The sequence below is a fragment of the Talpa occidentalis genome, unplaced genomic scaffold (assembly GCF_014898055.3).
Source record: "Talpa occidentalis isolate TD23 unplaced genomic scaffold, MPIMG_talOcc4v2.1 talOcc4.2, whole genome shotgun sequence".
NCBI lineage: Eukaryota > Metazoa > Chordata > Mammalia > Eulipotyphla > Talpidae > Talpa > Talpa occidentalis.
This window is the reverse complement of record NW_023602073.1, coordinates 89,514,815-89,533,941: the sequence shown is the minus strand read 5'-3', so window position 1 is coordinate 89,533,941 and position 19,127 is coordinate 89,514,815. Positions and strand designations below refer to the sequence as shown.

At 39.2% G+C, this 19,127-nt stretch overlaps 1 protein-coding gene across 1 annotated transcript; it reads right to left on the bottom strand.

Moving 5' to 3' along the window:
• Window positions 1-15,206: 15,206 nt before the first annotated feature.
• Window positions 15,207-15,641, bottom strand: LOC119253373 (60S acidic ribosomal protein P1-like). Its single transcript, XM_037520929.2, has one exon. It carries the CDS (start codon window positions 15,583-15,585, stop codon window positions 15,241-15,243), a length of 345 nt encoding a protein of 114 aa, XP_037376826.1. The 5' UTR covers window positions 15,586-15,641; the 3' UTR covers window positions 15,207-15,240.
• Between the last annotated feature and the right edge of the window lie 3,486 nt (window positions 15,642-19,127).

Below are 19,127 nucleotides of genomic sequence, written 5' to 3'. Positions count from 1 at the left end.
GAATGTCCTGTTGCCCCTATTCCGGGGGTATGCAATTTGTCCCCTTTGGAATTTGTTGCCCTTCTCTCTGGAGCCCTCCTTATTCCTCCAAGGCTTTTCCTATTCTTTTTTTTTAAGATCTCATCTTTTTTTTTTTAAGATTTATTTTATTTCTTTATGTATACAAGAAGGGGTCTAGGCCAAAAGTTTGGGAGTGAGAGGATTCACCAGAGACAGAGCAGGGAATAGAACAGGCAGACTGACTGAAATACACTGCTGAGGGGCGCAGAGGGTGAGACAGGAGATGTCTGCTGTGCCATGTGGGTCAGCTTCCTGGTGGGGAGACTTAACCCCTTGAGCCACTAGGGAGGCCCAGGCTTTTCCTATTCTATTCTGACCCTAAGGGCTCTCTGCTTACCCTATGCCTCACCTCTTCCATGAATACACTGAGGCTCAGAGAGTTAATCCCTGCACTTATGGACACACATCTGCGAGTGATACTTGGGATTCAAACCCATGATAATTCTCAGATGAAGTCCAAGAATACCTGCAACAGGCTGAAAGTGGCAAAGATAGAGCCAGACAGCTTAATGGATAGAAAAGAAAGTTCAGACACAGTCCCAGGCATCTGTAAGAGGTAATATCTGACACAGGTGTTATTTTGAATCAATGAGGAAAGGGTAGATTGCCTACAAATTATATATTGCATCAAAATTTAAATTAAACACCTACCCCATACCATATATCAAAATTTCAATTGTATTAAAATTTAAATGGAAAAACATAACTGTTTACCTATATTCTTGCTATATGACATGCATGTTTACTCATGGCTTCTGTGTTTACTTGTATTTTCTAGGGAAATGTTTAGATAAACTGAAGTTGCAGAAGGACTTTCAATATGGACCACTAAAGGTGGAAAGCATACAAGAGTTAGTGAGAGACTTGGTTACCAAAAACAAAACTTCCACATGGGAAAAAAAATCTCTTACGCCTGTCTATAGCTCAGGACTTTTATTTCCACTTCCCTAGCCACACTGCTGGCTTCCTATATCTATTTATAGTTTTCTGACTTCCCCCAACACTGACCTGTTCATAATCAAGTAGAAGAAAGATCTCCAACGTGGACATCTGGGACTCTGGGTCACTGGGACCCAGAGGGCTGGGACACTGTGACCCTAGGAATGTCAAACTTTCAGGAACTCAGTTCCTTTTCTTATAGAAAGTGTTGACCTGGAGAATTTCTGAGATCTTTTCCGTTATAAAATAATGATTCTCTTTTGACAACCACTATTTCCTCTGTCGAAGTTTGAAAAATATAATCACTAATAACTGTTTCTTTTCCTGAGAAGTAAAATAGAGAAGAAAGACAAATGGTAACCAAGGGAATAATTTTCTTTTTTTCTTTAAAGATTTATTTATTCATGCATACAAGAACTGGGGTACAGGCCAGATGCGCAGGAGGGTGAGGGGATTCACCAGAGACAGAGTGGGGAGCAGAACAGACAGACTGACTGAAACACAATGCTGAGGGGAGCAGCGGGCAAGACAGGAGAGGTCTGCCACACCATGTGGGATTCTCACGGGCCGGCATCGAACTGGCTCTGCAGAGGCTGTGGATGTCTTCACAGCGCTGCGCTAAACCACCTGCGCCACCAGGGGAGGGAATAATTTTCTTACCAAAAGTGTTGAGTTTGAAAATATGCCTGAACCTATGGCCACATGAGCTGGCATTCTTTCCCCACACACATAATTAGACTCATCCACAAAGGCCAAATTTGATGACCACAGTCCCACCCCGCTATGTGGCGCAGGAAGAAAGTAAGGGGAGAAAGTATGATTGAATCAACTTGCTCATTTCCTGCCCCCACCCTCATCAGAGGAAAAAATATAAACTTAGCTGAAGTCCTGGTTTACGAATGAAGAGATAGAAATAAAGTAGCGGGACGTAATGAAAGAATGGAAATGAAGGAATAGGAAAGTATTGGCTCCACTGGGAGTTATTTCTCTCACTCTAACTCCAACCACAAATTTCTTCTTACCATGATAAATGGCCTATTTCAGTCCTCTCTCCCATATATATACAATATTCTCTAAACTGGTCTCTCCAGTTCTGGCCTCCCTATCATTTCATCTATTCAATGTGCCATTGACAGATTAACCTGATAGTTGATATGATAAGATAATGACACAAAATTCGCACTTGAAATCTGGAAATATGGATTTTAGTCCTGGTTCTTTTACTAAATAGTCACACAACCCTGTACAAGTAACTTTACTTTTTTGGGTTTGGGAATTCTCATCCATAGAAAGGCATGGTTTAGACTATCCATTCCTGTTCCTTAATATCAAACACATTTCAAAAACTTTTAATGAAGTTGTCTATGTTTCAAAACCCTTAGAATGGACTATGTCTCTGTATAACTAATGACTTCCAGACTTCATTCCCGGAACTTCCAATAGTTTCTAGCAAAACAGATCTCTAAAACTCTTCATACTTTATTATTTCTATATTGTCTTTTTATCTGCAGGCTACCTCCTCACTCCCAAAATTGCTTCTCAGAGACTGTTTATTCTAAAAGATCCAACAAAAACAATACATTCCCCCAAGCCTTTTTGGACTTTCCCAAGCATACATGATCCCATATTCAGATCTAGGTGAAGGTAATTTATGTACTCACCTGTGTCAGAGTTATTTGCTACTCATTGAATGGCTGTGCCTCACTCCCACTATCCTTGTAGCAAAATGGAACTTCAAATAATTCTAGGTAATGATGAATGTGTAAGACATACATCCTATATCTGAACCAAATGGTCTTCCAGTTCTCCTTAACCCTGTTGTGGCAATCTGCAACTATTTATTTAGATATCCATTTCATAAGATCCTGTGGCATGAATTTTATGGAAGATAATTTGATGAAGCAAGTGATATTTATTACTACAGCATAGCTCAGTCTGTTCAAACACACCATCTGAAAAAAGCCTAGGGTCACATGGACAATTGCTACCTCTTCAATAGTGCACAGAAATATCAATAGACCATGGTAGTGAGGTATCAATATTTATTATACCCATTTATAATCAACAATTGTAATATTTTGTAAAATAATTATAATCTATCAATACAATAGATACTTATAATGGTATTATTTATGATTACATGCTAGCTTATATATATTACATTGTATATCACACATATTACAATATTTGTTATTGGATTGTTCATAATGCACACCAAAGGTGTTTTTATACATATTTTAATTGTTTTTACCTAAAATTCTACTTCTTATTTGATGCATAAAATATATAACTGATTTTTTAAGATTTATTTTTATTTATTTATACATACAAGAACTGGAGTGTAGGCCAGAGTGCAGGGGGTGAGAGGACTCACCAGAGACAGGATGGGGAGCAGAACAGGCAGATCTACCGAAAGACACTGCTGAGAGGGGCAGCAGGTGAGACAAGAGAGGTCTGCTGCACCATGTGGCTTATCTCCCTGGCTGGGGATTGAATTCATGCCACTGTGGCTGATGATAGCTTGATAACTGAGACTTTAACACCTGCACAAATGGGAGGCCCCAATATAAATGAATTTTTGCTCTAAGCAATAGATCAGAAACAAATAGAGAGCTCTGATGTTTTAGGAATTGCATTCCTTCTCATGGTTTGTCGGATTTTGTGACATATTCACCGCTACCTTAACATGTAAGAAGTAATGAATAAAACTGAGGTTCGAAGAGCTGAAGTAACCTCCCTAGGTTCACACGGCTGAGCTGAGGTGACTTATGGCTTCCAGAATGAAACAGTTTTATTTGGGAAATAGCCCAGGGAATAGCCTTGGAAAGGAAACTTTTGCCTCCTATACACATCCTCAAGAATCACTCCTCCTGTTCCTTCCAATTTTTACTATGAAAAATTTCAAGAATTCTTAATGCTCAAAAGTAAAACTTAATGGTCTAATGAATCCCTACTTATCCATGACCCAAGTTAAGAATTATCAAGATTTTGCCCACTTGCTATATTTAATTTTTAAATTTTAAATATTCATTTTTCTTACATAACCACATTGCCATTATTGCACAGTAATATTTTTTAATTCCTACACTTCCTTTTTAACATTAAAATTAACAGGGAAAATTAATTTTGCTGGGGAATTTATTTTGAAACTCAACATGGTATCCTCTTGCAAAATCTGAAGATGCCCTTGATTCCAACAAAACAGAGGTTACAACTGCTTGATGTCCTGGACAGATTTCAGGGCTTGCAAGTATCACCATGTGATGGGTACATGAGGCAGTAAGTCAGCAAGTTTTTCCTCCAGACAAAAGTGTCCATTCCCAAAATAAAGGATGATCTCCACACCTCTCCAATGAAGCCTCTTCCCTTAGTCAAATGTCAGGACGGTTTTTGTTCCAAAGACACTGGATATGAATGAGGCTGCCATAGAGAAGGTGTGGAATGAGATTTCTGAAAACTAGACTTTCTCCAAATCTGTGAAGGGTGGAGGAGCTGGTGCTGGTGTCACTTACTGATAACAGTGTTTGCTATTGTATGTGGATTTTGGTGTATGATTATAAGTATTTCATTTCTGTGGGAAAGGGGTTTAGAAATCAGTAGGAAACCAAAAGAGAAAAAGCAGCAGGAGGGGCCTCTCCGGTGGCGCAGCGGTTGAGCGCTGGGTTGCGAAGCTCCCCGTGGCCTACCTCCCCGCGGCCTCTGCGGCGCCGGTTCTATCCTCGGCTGCTCCGCGGCCTCTGCGGCGCCGGTTCTATCCTCGGCTGCTCCCCGACCACCGGAGGAGGGTCCCACATGGCGCGCAGACCTCTCCTGCCTCCCGCTGCTCCCCTCAGCAATGTACTTCGGTCCTTCTGCCTGCTCTGCTCCCCGCTCTGGCTCTGGTGAATTCTCTCACCCTCCCGCGCTTCTGACTGTACCCAGTGCATATATAAACAAACAAACAAACAAACAAATAAATAAATAAAACATACCTCTACTTAAAAAAAAAAAAAAGAAGTTTAAAAAAAAAAAAGAAAGAAAAAGCAGCAGGAGATGGGCCTCCCTAGTGGCGGAAATGGTAAACACGCAACCTGTGAAGCTGTCTGCAGCCACTGCAGCATGAGTTCAATCCCCAGTCAGGGAGCTACTACCCACATGGTGCAGCAGACCTCTCCTGAGTCGCCTGCTGCTCCCCTCAGCAGTGTATTTCAGTCGATCTGCCTATTCTGTTTCCCACTCTGTCTCTGGTGAATCCTCTCACCCCCCCCCCAACGCCTCTGGCCTGTACCCCAGTTCTTGTATGCATAAATAAATCAATTTTAAAAAAACAAGAAATCAGCAGGAGATGACTGAAAATCACATGCTTGAAGGTGTGGGTCAGACACCTAGTTTGGTATCCATTACAGTGCTCCTAGCTCCCTAATAATCTTGGATAAGTAAACAACAAAAGCTAACATGGGCAAGCTGTGACTTGCAGACTATGTATTCCTAAGCAAATCATTCATCCCAAGTAAACAGAGCCACTGTACAGAGATCAAAACCAGAGAGTTAATATTGATAAATCTATTTCTTAGTATGTAGACCTCTTTCAAATTTTGCTCATTGACCAACAAATATCATTGTTCTGATCCAAGGTCCAAGCTCTGGTTTCCTAATCTAGGAGATGGAGATACTGATGCCTGACTGCCATCAGTTTTAGTGTAACAAGGATTAGAGAAAATGTGCACACCAGGCTCAGCAGAAATTGTCCTCAAGGGACAAGTTTGCAGTGGGTGGATTATGCTTCTAAAGATTTTCCCAGGGTGCTCAGACTTATCTCTGTGATCCCACTTTGGAGAAGGTGTGACTTATGCCCTTTCTTCTCTACCACTGGTCACAAAATTTTACCACTTGGGTCACCCATAAAGCATGATAATGAACAGGGAGCAAATGGCAGCAGGGCAAGAGCTCCAGTTTCACTCAGAGAAGCTTTTTCTTGAGCTCGGTGTCTGACACAGGCCTGCCTACCTACCGGGCCAGATCCGTGAGTGGAGCAGTTCTTAAGGGAAACTAAATGCCAAAAATGCAGGAAAAAAAAATCGCACTCTTCCCCATTTCTTTTAAAATTACATATTATTTTAAAACTTGCATGAGCATAGAAATTGTTGAAGTGTATGCTTAGTATGGATAAATGACTGAATTGTTTTGTTCTCAGGGGAAAAAAACAGGTGATGATGTAACAAGGCTCAGGGTAGGAGAGAAGGGGACACTGGAATAAATTCCTTTTTGCCATCTATAAGGACAGGAGGGAAAGGAGTACAGCACCAAGTTAAAGAGAGGGTGTCTTCAAAGCTAGAACTGTTCCCTCTCCTGATCAGCTTGCTACTCAATTCCCCAGTTAGACACAGCCTAATGTGGATCCCAAACAGTGTCTCTTTGGACCTTACAAACACCCAACTGTCACAGGAATCTGAGGATTTCATCACAATGAAATCAAGGACAATAGTAGTGACAGTAGTACAAATATCAATATAGAGAATGCTTATTATGAGACAGTCAAGTGCTGTTTTGCCCAAGAAAGGTCATGACAAGCATTATTTCCTGACACAGTGTTCAGTTGAGAGGTCAATTGGGTATCAGCCTTTTTGTTTCCCCTTCTAAACTCAGAAAGAATACCTCTAGCATTTTATTCCCTCTCTGTAGAAGTTTAAACCAATTTTTGATCCATAGGTCAAACCTTGTTATGTGATATTCATTCATAGCCCAGGTTTCAACCGGATTACCTGTAAAATATTAAGCTTAAACACAAAGATTGTGGGGTTTTTGTTGTTTTAGTTTAATCAATGTGTTTTTTCAAAATAATTTCAGACTTACACAGTTATAAAAAATTGTACAAAGAATCCCAATATACTACTCAAATTCTTAAAATGCTAGCATCTCACATAACCATAGTACAGTGAACAAAACTACTTCTCTAGAACAAAAATAGAGAATTAATATTGAGAAAATCTATTATCTAGCATGCAGAGCTCATTCAAATTTTCTCATTATCCCACTAATAACATTGCTTTTCTGCAGTTCCCAGATAAGGAGATTACACATATATTTAAAGTATGTTTATGAAAGACTACCTTCCCAATATTTTAAAGTCACAAATTACTTATTACTGGCTGCAAAGATTTGCACTCAAACTGGTCTCCCCAGTGTAAGAGAAGATGACCCAGGGGGTGCCAAGAGGTTATCATCACTAATACCAGAATTCAATGTTTTCACTTGCCCCTTAAAATTTCCATTACATAATAACTACAGATACAATGAATGACCCTTAGTTTTTCTATCTTGTCATAATTAAACAATGAATATGTTCTCTAATACAAATAACAGGATTATTTTGAGAGACTGGCAAAACTTTGATTCATTAAAGAGGTTGTGTTCTGTCCATCTTTGACTTACTCTGAACATTCCTGAGGACAGAATTAATAGCGAACATCTGGGTGATGTATCTGTAAAGATGTCTTTGATGTGCAAATCACATAGTGTTTCTCCTATATTTCCTTCTATGTATTTTATGGTTTCAGGTCTTATGTCTAGTTCTTTAATCCATTTTGAGTTGATTTTTGTGTATGGTGTGAGGTAGTGGTCAAGCTTCATTCTTTTGCATGTAGCGACCCAGTTTTCCCAGCACCATTTATTGAACAATCTTTCTTTGCTCCAATGCATAGTCTTTGCTCCTTTGTCAAAGATTAGTTGACCATAAATCTGTGGGTTTATTTCTGGATTTTCTATTCGATTCCATTGGTCTGTATGTCTGTTCTTGTGCCAATACCATGCAGTTTTGATGATTATGGCTTTGTAGTATAGTTTGAAGTCTGGGAGTGTGATGCCTCCATTTCCTTCTTTTTTTTTTCAGTAGAGCTTTGGCTATTTGGGGTTTTTGATGATTCCATATGAATTTCATCAATAATTGTTCTATTTCTTTGAAGAATGCCATTGAGATTTTGATTGGAATAGCATTGAATCTGTATATTGCTTTTGGTAGGATGGCCATTTTAATAATGTTTATTCTTCCAATCCATGAGCAGGGGATGTCTTTCCATTTATTTGTGTCTTCTTCTATTTCTTTTAACAGTGTTTTATAGTTTTCTATTTCTTTTAACAGTGTTTTATAGTTTTCTTTGTATAGGTCCTTTACCTCTTTTGTTAGATTTATTCCCAAATATTTGATTTTTTTTGTTTCGATAATAAAAGGGGTGGTTTTTTTGATTTCTTCTTCTTCAGATTTATTGTTTGTGTATAGGAAGGCTACTGACTTTTGCGTGTTGATTTTGTATCCTGCCACTTTACTGAATTGATTGATGAGTTGAATTAGTTTTTCTGTGGAGATTTTGGGGTTCTCTATGTATATTATCATATCATCTGCAAATAGTGATAGTTTGACTTCTTCTTTTCCTATTTGGATTCCTTGGATGTCTTTCTCTTGTCTTATTGCTCTGGCTAGGACTTCCAGTATTATATTGAAAAGCAGTGGTGAGAGTGGACATCCTTGTCTTGTTCCAGATCTTAATGGAATTGCTTTCAGCTTTTCACCATTGAGAATGATACTGGCTGTTGGCTTGTCATAGATGGCCTTTATGATGTTGAGGTATGTTCCTTGTATCCCAAGAATTTCAAGGGCTTTTATCATGAATGGGTGTTGCACTTTGTCGAAAGCTTTCTCAGCATCTATTGATATTATCATATGGTTTTTATATTTCTTTTTGTTGATGTGTTGGATAACGTTGATTGATTTTCGGATGTTAAACCATCCTTGTGCCCCTGGAATGAATCCAACTTGGTCGTGAGCTGGTTCTTTGAAAAAATAAATAAAATAGACAAACCCCTAGCCAGGCTCACAAAGGAAAAAAGGGAGAAAGCACAAATACACAGGATCATAAATGAAAGAGGAGAAATCACAACGGACACAGCAGAAATCAAAAGAATAATCAGTAACTACTATGAACAGTTATATGGAAACAAGTTCAACAATCTAGAGGAGATGGACAAATTCCTACAACTCTACAATCACCCAAAGCTAGATAAAGAAGAAATAGAACACCTAAACAGACCAATTACAAGCAGCGAAATTGAAACGGTAATCAAAAACCTCCCCAAAAACAAAAGCCCAGGACCTGATGGATTTACAAATGAATTCTACCAAACATTCAGAGACGAATTAGTGCCTATCCTTCACAAACTCTTCCAAAAAATTGAGAAGGAAGGGACAATACCAAACACATTCTATGAAGCCAATATTACACTAATACCAAAACCAAACAAGGACAACACAAAAAAGGAAAACTACAGGCCAATCTCCCTAATGAACACTGATGCAAAAATCCTCAATAAAATTTTAGCTATCAGAATCCAAGTAGTTTTTAGCAGTTTGGTTTATTACTAGTCTCAGGTGATTACTTCGGTCACCAGCACAGGCCTCAAAGTAGCAGAACTCAGCTTCTCACTCAAGCAATGTGGGTTATCCAAGAATCCAGAGGTGAAAAATACAGCCCAACCAAAAAAATATTCTATATTCCCCTACAGTCCAATTAAAAACTACTATTTTCAAATGTTATGTGCAGGATCTTGACCTTGAAATAATCATTAATGTGACTTTACTTTCACTTGTAAATACAGCTATTTCTGAGAGGTAACTTTGCATGTTGATTCTCATTTCATTTTGGTTTTCTGGGTCCCTTATGCCCACAAATGCCACTGCCACAAATGCCCAAGCTGGAAACCCACAATTGCCCTAGATATTATCATTTTCCACTTGTCCCAATTAAGTGATAGTCTTACTGAGTTTACTTCACTTCTTATTTACTGAATCCATCTTCTTTCTCCATCTCTAATTTATCTCAGAGGGGAGAGTGAAAAGGTCAAAGCCTAGCTAAAGCTCAGCTTGGACACATTGGAATTGGCCATTAAAAACACATTTTATAATATTTATGTATAAGTTATGGGCAACAGTATGTCATATATGTCATAGGTTAAGCCTTCACTATCTCATTCCTAATCTTTAGAGATAATCTATTTACTTATGCCCTAGCTTTCCCATTTTTCTTAGAAAATCAGAGACATTTTGAAGAGCAAATACGGACAGGATTATGTCTCTATCCTGCTTTAAAGTCTTCAACCATTCCCCGTTGGTGGCAGTAAGGAACCAAGCCCTTTGCAAGGTGCACACTATCCTTGTGGCCCTTACTCCCCACTCCAGCTCCCACTGCCTCCACCAGCTTTTGGGCATGATAGATAATGGGCCATTTTTTCCTCCACCTCTAGTACTTATTCCAGGCTTGAATTCAATAAATATTTGCATAATGAAGGAATGCCTGCAGGTACATTAACAAGTGCTAACTTTAAAAGAGTTTTTATGTGCCTCCCTGGTGGCACAAGGGGTTAAGTCACAGCACCATGAAGCTATCCCCAGTCACTGCAACAAATCCGCCTGTACTGCTCCCCACTGTGTCTCTGGTGAATCCTCACACCGCCCCCCTGATCATCGCCCCCCACCCCCATCCACCCCATCCCCACCCCCCCACCGCACCGCTAGACTGTATGCATAAATAAAAAAATAAATGAAAGCTTTTAGTTGTAGGTTTTCTATCAATTTCTATTTCTATAAATATCTACTCAAACTTATTTCTGATTAGAATCCACCTAAAGCCCAATTTGGACATGTAAGAATACCATAAAAAATACTTTGTAAAATATATGTTCACGTGTATATATTGTAAAGGTTTTTATTATCTAAAAGTCTGCACACCTTTTACCAAGTAAAAGGGTTGACCTTTTCATCTTTTTTCTAGGTAAAAAATGAGATGAGTTTGATTAGATAGTATCAATTAAGAAATAACTTTTTTTTCTAACAAAATATTTTGTATTTTACAAAAATAACTTTCCAAACAGTTCTTTCAGTAAATGAATGTATAATGCACTGAGAACATCTAGTAGTGGTTTCATTTTCTGACTTATTTCATTTAGCATAATCATATCAAAATCTATCCATTATGTTCCAAAAGGTACTATTTCTTCTTTTTTTAATAACTGAGTAATATTACATTGAGAATATAGTCCACAGTTTTTGTTATCTAGTCACTTGTCACCTATTGATGGATATTTACATTGCTTCTGTCTTGGTTATAGCGAACGATGCTGCTATGAATATGGGAGTGCATAAATCTTTTTGTATTAGTGCTTTCATATTTTGCAGTAGTATAACTGTATCACATGGTGTTTCCATTTTTTAAAAGGAATCTCCATGCCATTTTTCATAGAGGATGCACCAAATAATATTTGCCTCAATGGTGAGTATTCCTTCTTGTATCCAAGCCAACATTTGTTGTTTCCAGATTTATATAGACCGTTCTCACACAGCTACATTGATGTCTCATCATAGTTTTGATTTTCATTTCCCTAATAATAAGTGATGTGCCTTTTCTTTTTTTCTTTTTTATTATTTATTTATTTATTTAAATTTTATTTTATATTCCCCACACAATTACAACCCCTTATTTTGACCCCACGCCCTCCTTTCCCCACCCCCACCCCCATAGAGTGTCTCTGATTCATAGTTGTTCGTTGATTTTGATATTTTCTTTCTTATAGTTATTCTTTTTCCTGGTCCCTTATTTAAGTTTTCTAGATTCCTGCTATGAGTGAGACCATCCGGTATTTTTCTTTTTTCTTTCTGGCTTATTTCGCTGAGCATGATCCCTTCCAGTGCCATCCATGTTGCTGCAAATTGCATGTGTTTATCTTTTTTGAATGCTGAGTAATATTCCATGGTGTATATGTACCACATCTTCTTGATCCAGTCATCTATTTTTGGGCATTTGGGCTGTTTCCAAAGCTTAGCTATTGTAAATAGTGCTGCTATAAACATAGGGGTGCAGGTGCTCTTTGGAATTGATGTTTCTGTGTCCTTTGGGTAAATACCTAGGAGTGGAATTGCTGGATCATATGGAAGCTCTATGTTTAGTAGGTTAAGAAATCTCCACACAGCTCTCCATAGTGGTTGGACCAGTCTGCACTCCCACCAACAGTGCAGGAGAGTTCCTTTGTCTCCACAACCTCGCCAACATTTGTTGTTGCTAGTTAGTCTTTGAGATAAGTTTCAACATTAGAAAAATGGAGAACAGCGCCCCACCGTTCCCCACAGGCGCCGGTATCCAACCCCCGCCCGCCGCGGGTCGGAACCCGGGTGCGGAGAGCTGCTCCTCCCGGGACACTGGGCGCAGCCGAAAGGTAGTCACCCCTCGCCCGCCACGCACCTGGAGCTAAACCATTCGTAGACGACCTGCTTCTGGGTCGGGGTTTCGTACATAGCAGAGCAGCTCCCTCGCTGCGATCTATTGAAAGTCAGCCCTCGACACAAGGGATTGTGTTTTTATTTTAAAAAATTTAAAAAAGAGAGAAAAAAAAGAACAAATAAGAAAAATGGACAATAAAGAGGACCAAAAAGAAAGCAGGGTACTATTGTAATTAATGGCCTAAGGAGTAGAGATGAGGCCCATGTACAGCACACCTCAGCAAGGTATGGTTGTGACATGGTAGAGTGTCTTTGTGGATTTATGATGTGTCAACTCATGACAGTGATTTCCATCAGCTGCACTCACTAAACTGAGCAGAGGTAGGTGCTCACGAAATAGATCTTGACTTAAGGAGCTCAAAATCTAGCAGAGAGACAAATAAGGCACTGATTAGGGTGGCATATTCAAAATACTTTAAAACACAGAGGAGCTTCTGGTTGAGTGACGGAAACAATGAGGAGCTCACTTTTGAGGTGACATGAATTGAGCCTTTTGAGAAATAACAAAGGGGGATTCACTAGAGGTCTCTGTATCAGCACAGATGTTTGTGAATCCCTGGAAAATAAGACTTCAGATGGAAAGTGAGGGAAATGAAAGAAATGAAGCTGGGCAGGTAGGTTGAGGACAGATGGTGCAGTGTTAAAGGAAATCTAATTATTGAACAGAGGACAGACATCACAAACCAGTATCTGGTGCTCAGAAACCACAGTGGTATCATTTCATGGGATAGTGATTCTTTATCCAATGACTGAACTAGAGTTATTTTTAATTAAATTTACAAATCCGGAACAATGCTTTTTATTCAATGTTGTAGATGTTATCTTCTCATAAGCCATAATGTCCAAACAGGAGGATTTTCTAAATGTGGTCAGGTTCATGAGAGTTGATCTTTCCAGGAAAATATTTTATTTTATGGTTATAGGGTTCTCCCTTTTTACATTTACGTATTTGTCAATACTCCTAATTTTACAACAAATGATTTAATGCAATTGATAGTGACTATAGAATAAAGGTAAATTATGAATAGAGATGAAGAATTATATGACTACAAAACAATAAAAAAGAGCTCAAGATTAGGGAAAAAAGAACATTGATATGCAGGGAATAAGAACAAAAATAGTTCTTTCATAGAGCTTCAAAGCTGATTCCAAGCTTTCTGGAAATCAGGGCAAAAAGAGTTATGTCCCAGTCAGCTGTAATTCTCATTAGAAGAAAGAACAGAAGCATATAAGTGGCTCAGGAGACAAGGGCTCTAGATCAGGTCTTCTAACTTATGTCACCTTGCAACTCACTGAGCCACTCATTTCAGTGTACTCGTCTATAGAATGTTTAATAATATCTCACTTAACTCTTTCAGGAGATTTAAATGGAATTGTAAACATAGCAGTGCTTTAAATAACAAGCTGTCATGCAAATTTAAGGTATTATTTTTTCTAACACAATGGTGAAAAAATACCTTAGACATATTTGATATCTATCTACAATGATGCAATTGCATGGCTCTGTCTATAATGATGCATCTCTGCCAGTATGATAATCTATTTGCCCAATAAATGACTCCCACTGTCGATAATCCCCTCCTTTGCTATATATTTATTTGGAACCTCAAGCACAAACAGCTGAATTAATTCATACCTATTACATTATTGATGAGTCCCGTTCATGGCACATTATCAACACTGCTACATCCAAGTATCTTCTCTTGATTTTTATGTCAATTTATTCCTTTCCCCCTTTCTCCACCACCATTGTTGCACCCCCCAAATATGCACCTATTTCAACATTTGACATTTTATTTTATTGCTATATTTCCTTTTCTCATGTGTGTCTTTAAATATTAGTCTAGGGCCTCTTTGTTGGTGCAGGGATTAAATCACAGTGCTATCAAGTTTTCAGCGGAGTGAGTTCGATCCCTGCCCCTGCTCAGGGAACTAACCCACATGGGGCAGCAGACCTCTCCTGTCTTGCCCACTGCTCCCCTCAGCAGTGTTTCAGTAGATTTGCCTGTTCTGTTCCCCACTCTGTCTCTGGTGAATCCTCTCACTCTCCAGCCCCTACACCCTGGCCTGCACCCCAATTCTTGTATGCACAAATAAATCTTAAAAAAATAAAAATTAGTCTAAATGCTATGTGCTATAGAGTTCATTGTTTCTTACTTTCTTAGCAGTTTTTAATATCTGTGGATGGTGGCCATGGACCTGCAGTCCACTGCAGATAGCATTCCCTCCATTTCCTTCTCCACGCCTCCCATCACAGGCATCCAGGTTGCCTCCAATTTCTTTCCCATAAATGTATTGGGATAAACACTCATGTTTTTCTGTCTCAGATAAGCTTAACAATACTAATTAAATTTACTGAGAAACAATTTAAATGAGAAATTCTCATCATTATAAAATAGTTGAAGTATGAACTCTGCTAAGACAGGAAGAAATGAGTAAAGGAAAAAAGTGAGATAAAGGAAAGTATTTACATGATTAAGTTTAAAATTGTTTAAATTATATATATTTTTTAATTTTTTTATAGAGGCATGTTTTATTTATTTGTTTGTTTGTTGGTTGGTTTGTTTGCTTGGTTTATACAAGCACTGGGTACAGTCAGAAGCGCGGGAGGGTGAGAGAATTCACCAGAGTCAGAGCGGGGAGCAGAGCAGGCAGAAGGACCCAGGTACACTGCTGAGGGAGCAGCGGGCGGCAGGAGAGGTCTGCGCGCCATGTGGGACCCTCCTCCGGGGCCGGGGAGCAGCCGGGGATGGAACCGGCGCTGCAGAGGCTGCGGGCAGCTTTGCAACCCAGCGCTCAACCGCTGCGCCACTGGGGAGGCCCATAATCGTGGTTTTTATTTATTTATTTATTTATTTATTTATTTATTTATTTACTTACTTACTTACTTATTTTAAGATAAGAGTTCAAATTTTTATTGAACGTGTTACAAAAGACCTTTAGTCAAAAAGACCAAAGCCCATGTCATCATCAGACTCCTCAGATTCTTCTTTCTTTGCCTCTACTTTCTTCTCCTCAGCTGGAGCAGCAGCAGTGGAAGGAGCAGGACCACCCGCAGGGGCAGCCCCTGCAGCTGGGGCAGGCCCACCAGCCCCTACATTGCAGATGAGACTTTCAATGTTGACATTGGCCAGGGCCTTTGCAAACAAGCCAGGCCAGAAAGGTTCAACATTTACACCCGCTGCTTTAATGAGCGCATTGATCTTATCCTCCGTGACCGTCACCTCGTCGTCCTGCAAGATGAGAGCCGAGTAGATGCAGGCGAGCTCCGAGACCGAAGCCATGGTGCGGGCGAGGGCTGGACAGACGCTGCCGGGCGCGGTGCTAGTCGGCCGGATGAAGTGAGGGGCTCACCCCAACGCGGCCTTAGCTTCCTCGGAAGGACCGAGCACCTTAGCGACAGCTGAGGAAAGCTAATCGTGTTTTTTAGATTCTCAATTCCATATAGCCTGGTCTTGTAGCATTTCAAATTGATGTCTTTCTCTTTGTCACCTGATTCAAGTTTCCATGCAAACAGTAGACACAAATTGGGAGGAGTAAATGTATCCTAATCTTCAGAACCAAATGTTCCAGGGCAGTAAGTTCATTTCAGTACATTAAAATGCACCAAAAAGCAGTAAGTTTTTGCACAAGTTTTGGAACATTCCCGGGCTTCCATTTCCTCACTATAAGAGGTGAAGATTAGTTACATAAAATCTAAATGTCTTCTAGTTCTCCACTTTTTCCATTGCCCAACAAGCCTCTGCTTAGCATCAACAAGCCTCTCCTCTGACCTTTATCCATTGATTTTGGCATTTCTCTGACACCCTTCTTTGCACAAATTTTCTTCTTCAACAATCACAAAAAAATTAATGTAAACTTGTATATCTCAATACACATTATTATTATTATTATTACTATATTATACATGCTGTTATTGTGTGTCCACTATGTTCTGGGCAATATTGCTCTCTTTACTCCTCAAAATTATGCTGCAAGATATTTTTGCTTTCCTTTGCTTTTTAAAATCAAATTTTATTGATTTACATCATTCACAAGTACGGCTTCACATCTCAATATGTGCCCATGCTTCATTCACCTTCCACCAAAGCTTCAGGCCCAATGCACTATCACATTATCCCCTCCAACCCCCTTCTCCTGGCCCCCTGGTAACCATCCACATTCTTCAGAATCTAAAAATTATTTAGTTACTTTTGTGCTGATTGCTTTCTTTGGTTATTAAATGCGTGAAGACATTCAATAATTTATCGAGTGTTTCTGCTAAGCCAAGCACTGTATTGAGCACATTTCATATGATGACTCAATCAGTCCCCACAACGACCCCATGAATTAAGTAGGGGGTCTTCATTGTACAATGGTAATAATAACCGAGACACAGAACTTAAATAATATTTCCAATATCACACAAGTAGTAGTGGGTTTGAGATTTAAACCCAGGTAGTTAACTCAGACACCACTCTCTTTCCATTGTGTCTTTATGAGACTAATTAGGTTAAAGTTTTGTTGTAAACCAATAATAAATGTAATTCATTTATAACATACTTATCGTATGTCTGGCATTGTGCTGCAATTTTCAAGAATCATTACATTTAATGGCAATCATGCAAGGTATTTTGTAGGCATTTGTAGATTAAAAAAAAAAAACAAGACTTAAACAGTTACGAACAAAATTACACAGTACATGACATAGCCAGACTTCAAATTCAGATCTGAATGACACCAGAGTGAATTCCTTAATTATGCAGAGGAAATGGATTAACTTTCAGGTGAAGATATGAATTCATACAGACCAAAAGAATAGACAGGCATTAAAGGTCAAGTATTTACCAGTTATTCGGTTAGTTGTTTTGCATCATTACTTTAGTTCATCTCAGTTATTAACATTTTTTTGAGATTAGGTCTAACTTCTGAAAATTTGGGATCGTTAGGTATTAATTATTCTTGTCCAGATAAAATAAAACTTTGTAAAATATGAACTCAAGAAATATTTTTTTAGAAAGCTGCAGAGATTGAAAAAAGAAGAGGCATAAGATGGTTGAATCAGAAGACCTGGAAATAAACTGAAAAGCATTGCCCAGTAAGTTAACTTTCGGGGTTCAGTTTCTTCATCTACAAAGTGACAGAAATTAGCCTGAATGATAACATTCTTTAAACAAGACTGCCCTCCTTGGGATTTCTGCAAAGTATGATTCAGAGAGAAGACAATTCCCTGGCTCTTGGTACTTCATGCATGTCAAAACCAATCAGCTCAGAGTGAGACACAATAAAATGTACTTTTATTTTATCATGTCTCTTGGTTCCCCATGCATATGCCCACCTCACTACTTGTTTTCTTTTTCTTTCTTTCTTTCTTTTTTTTATTTAAAGAGCAGGTTTATTAGGCAAAGGGACAGAGGAGTAAAAGACACTTTCATAGACACAAGCAGGCAGAAAGAGCTGCTCCAAAAGGGACAGGTTGGCTGAGAGAGGCCTGCATGGTTGCAGGCAGGCGGCCTTGAGAGCTACCTCCACTGAGGGAGGTCAGTGAAGAGAAGTTCCGGCATGGTGCAGGTCACGGGCAGGCAGGAGGCTGCTGTCCTGCAGAGGGAGAGTTGGAGAAGGAAGCACCTGCATAGTCGCAGGTGGGCAGAAGGACTGTTGCTACTACCTGTTTTCTCACTCATTAAGTGGCATTAGGTTGGCATGCCCCTCCCAAGCCAAACAGGAAATCATTTAAATCAGACTGTCCATTTGTCCAGTTCCTGTGCTGTGCCCTCGGTGTCTGACCTTTATTTGACTTCATTGGTTGTTCTTCCTCACCTTGCTTCACATTTTCCACACACAGAAAGTACTGACCATGTGCTCACAGGGTGGAGCGAATAAAGAAAGGCTTTTCTTTTTGCCTGTTTCTTTTGTCAAAAACTCACTATTAAAAAACCTCAACATATCTAAGCACATAGTGTTTTCAGTGGTGTTTCCCAAACGCGCTTGATGATGGAAAACCCTTTTGATACTTATTCAAACTATGGATTTAGGGCTGTCCTGTGAAGAGTTCAATTGAGAAGGTCAATAGAAGGGTCTTGAGAATCCCTGTTTTCCACAAATGTACCTGGTGTTTTTATCAGGTCAGTTTTAGAATGACTGAAAGTATAAGGAAATAACAAGGCATTGTGTGGTGCTAGGAAGTTTAATACTGTAAAACCTTAAGAAGCTTATTATCTACTTGGGGAAACAATTCATATACATGGGACAAATAAGTACTAAATGAATGCATTAGATCATGTAAGTGCATAAAAAACCCAGTAAGTTCAGGGGAAGGATAAAGCTCTGGACTTGATTCAGGAGTAAAACTTGGTTTATGTGGATGAAGATGCAGAGGATATGAGTAAGTCTGCAAGCATGAAGAGGAGTGGCATGGAATGGCATAAATGTGACAAGGACACAGCTAGAGCTAAAGAAATGCAGTTGGTAAGTTTGAGCTTAATATGGTAGGGAATGGAAATCATTTAAGATTTGAGCTTTAGAGGCCCACAAAGCTCACCTTGACAACCGCTGTTGTACTGATAGGTTGGAGACAAGATGAAGTGGGGACAGCTGAGGACCAGGATAGGGTGATGGTCTTAAAAACGGAAGTAAAGGAGAAGGAAGGAACCACTGACAGGAGTTGGTGTGTACCTGGATAGGAACGGAAAGAGCAACCAAAAAAGGGAAACAATATTATTTGGAGTTCAAACTTACTGATCAAAATGGCAAGGAAGTAAATGGGAAATGGTGAATATAAGGCCATGTGGATTATTAGAAAGATGAAAAATTCAGTCTTGATCATGAGTTGCTGCTTGAGTTATAT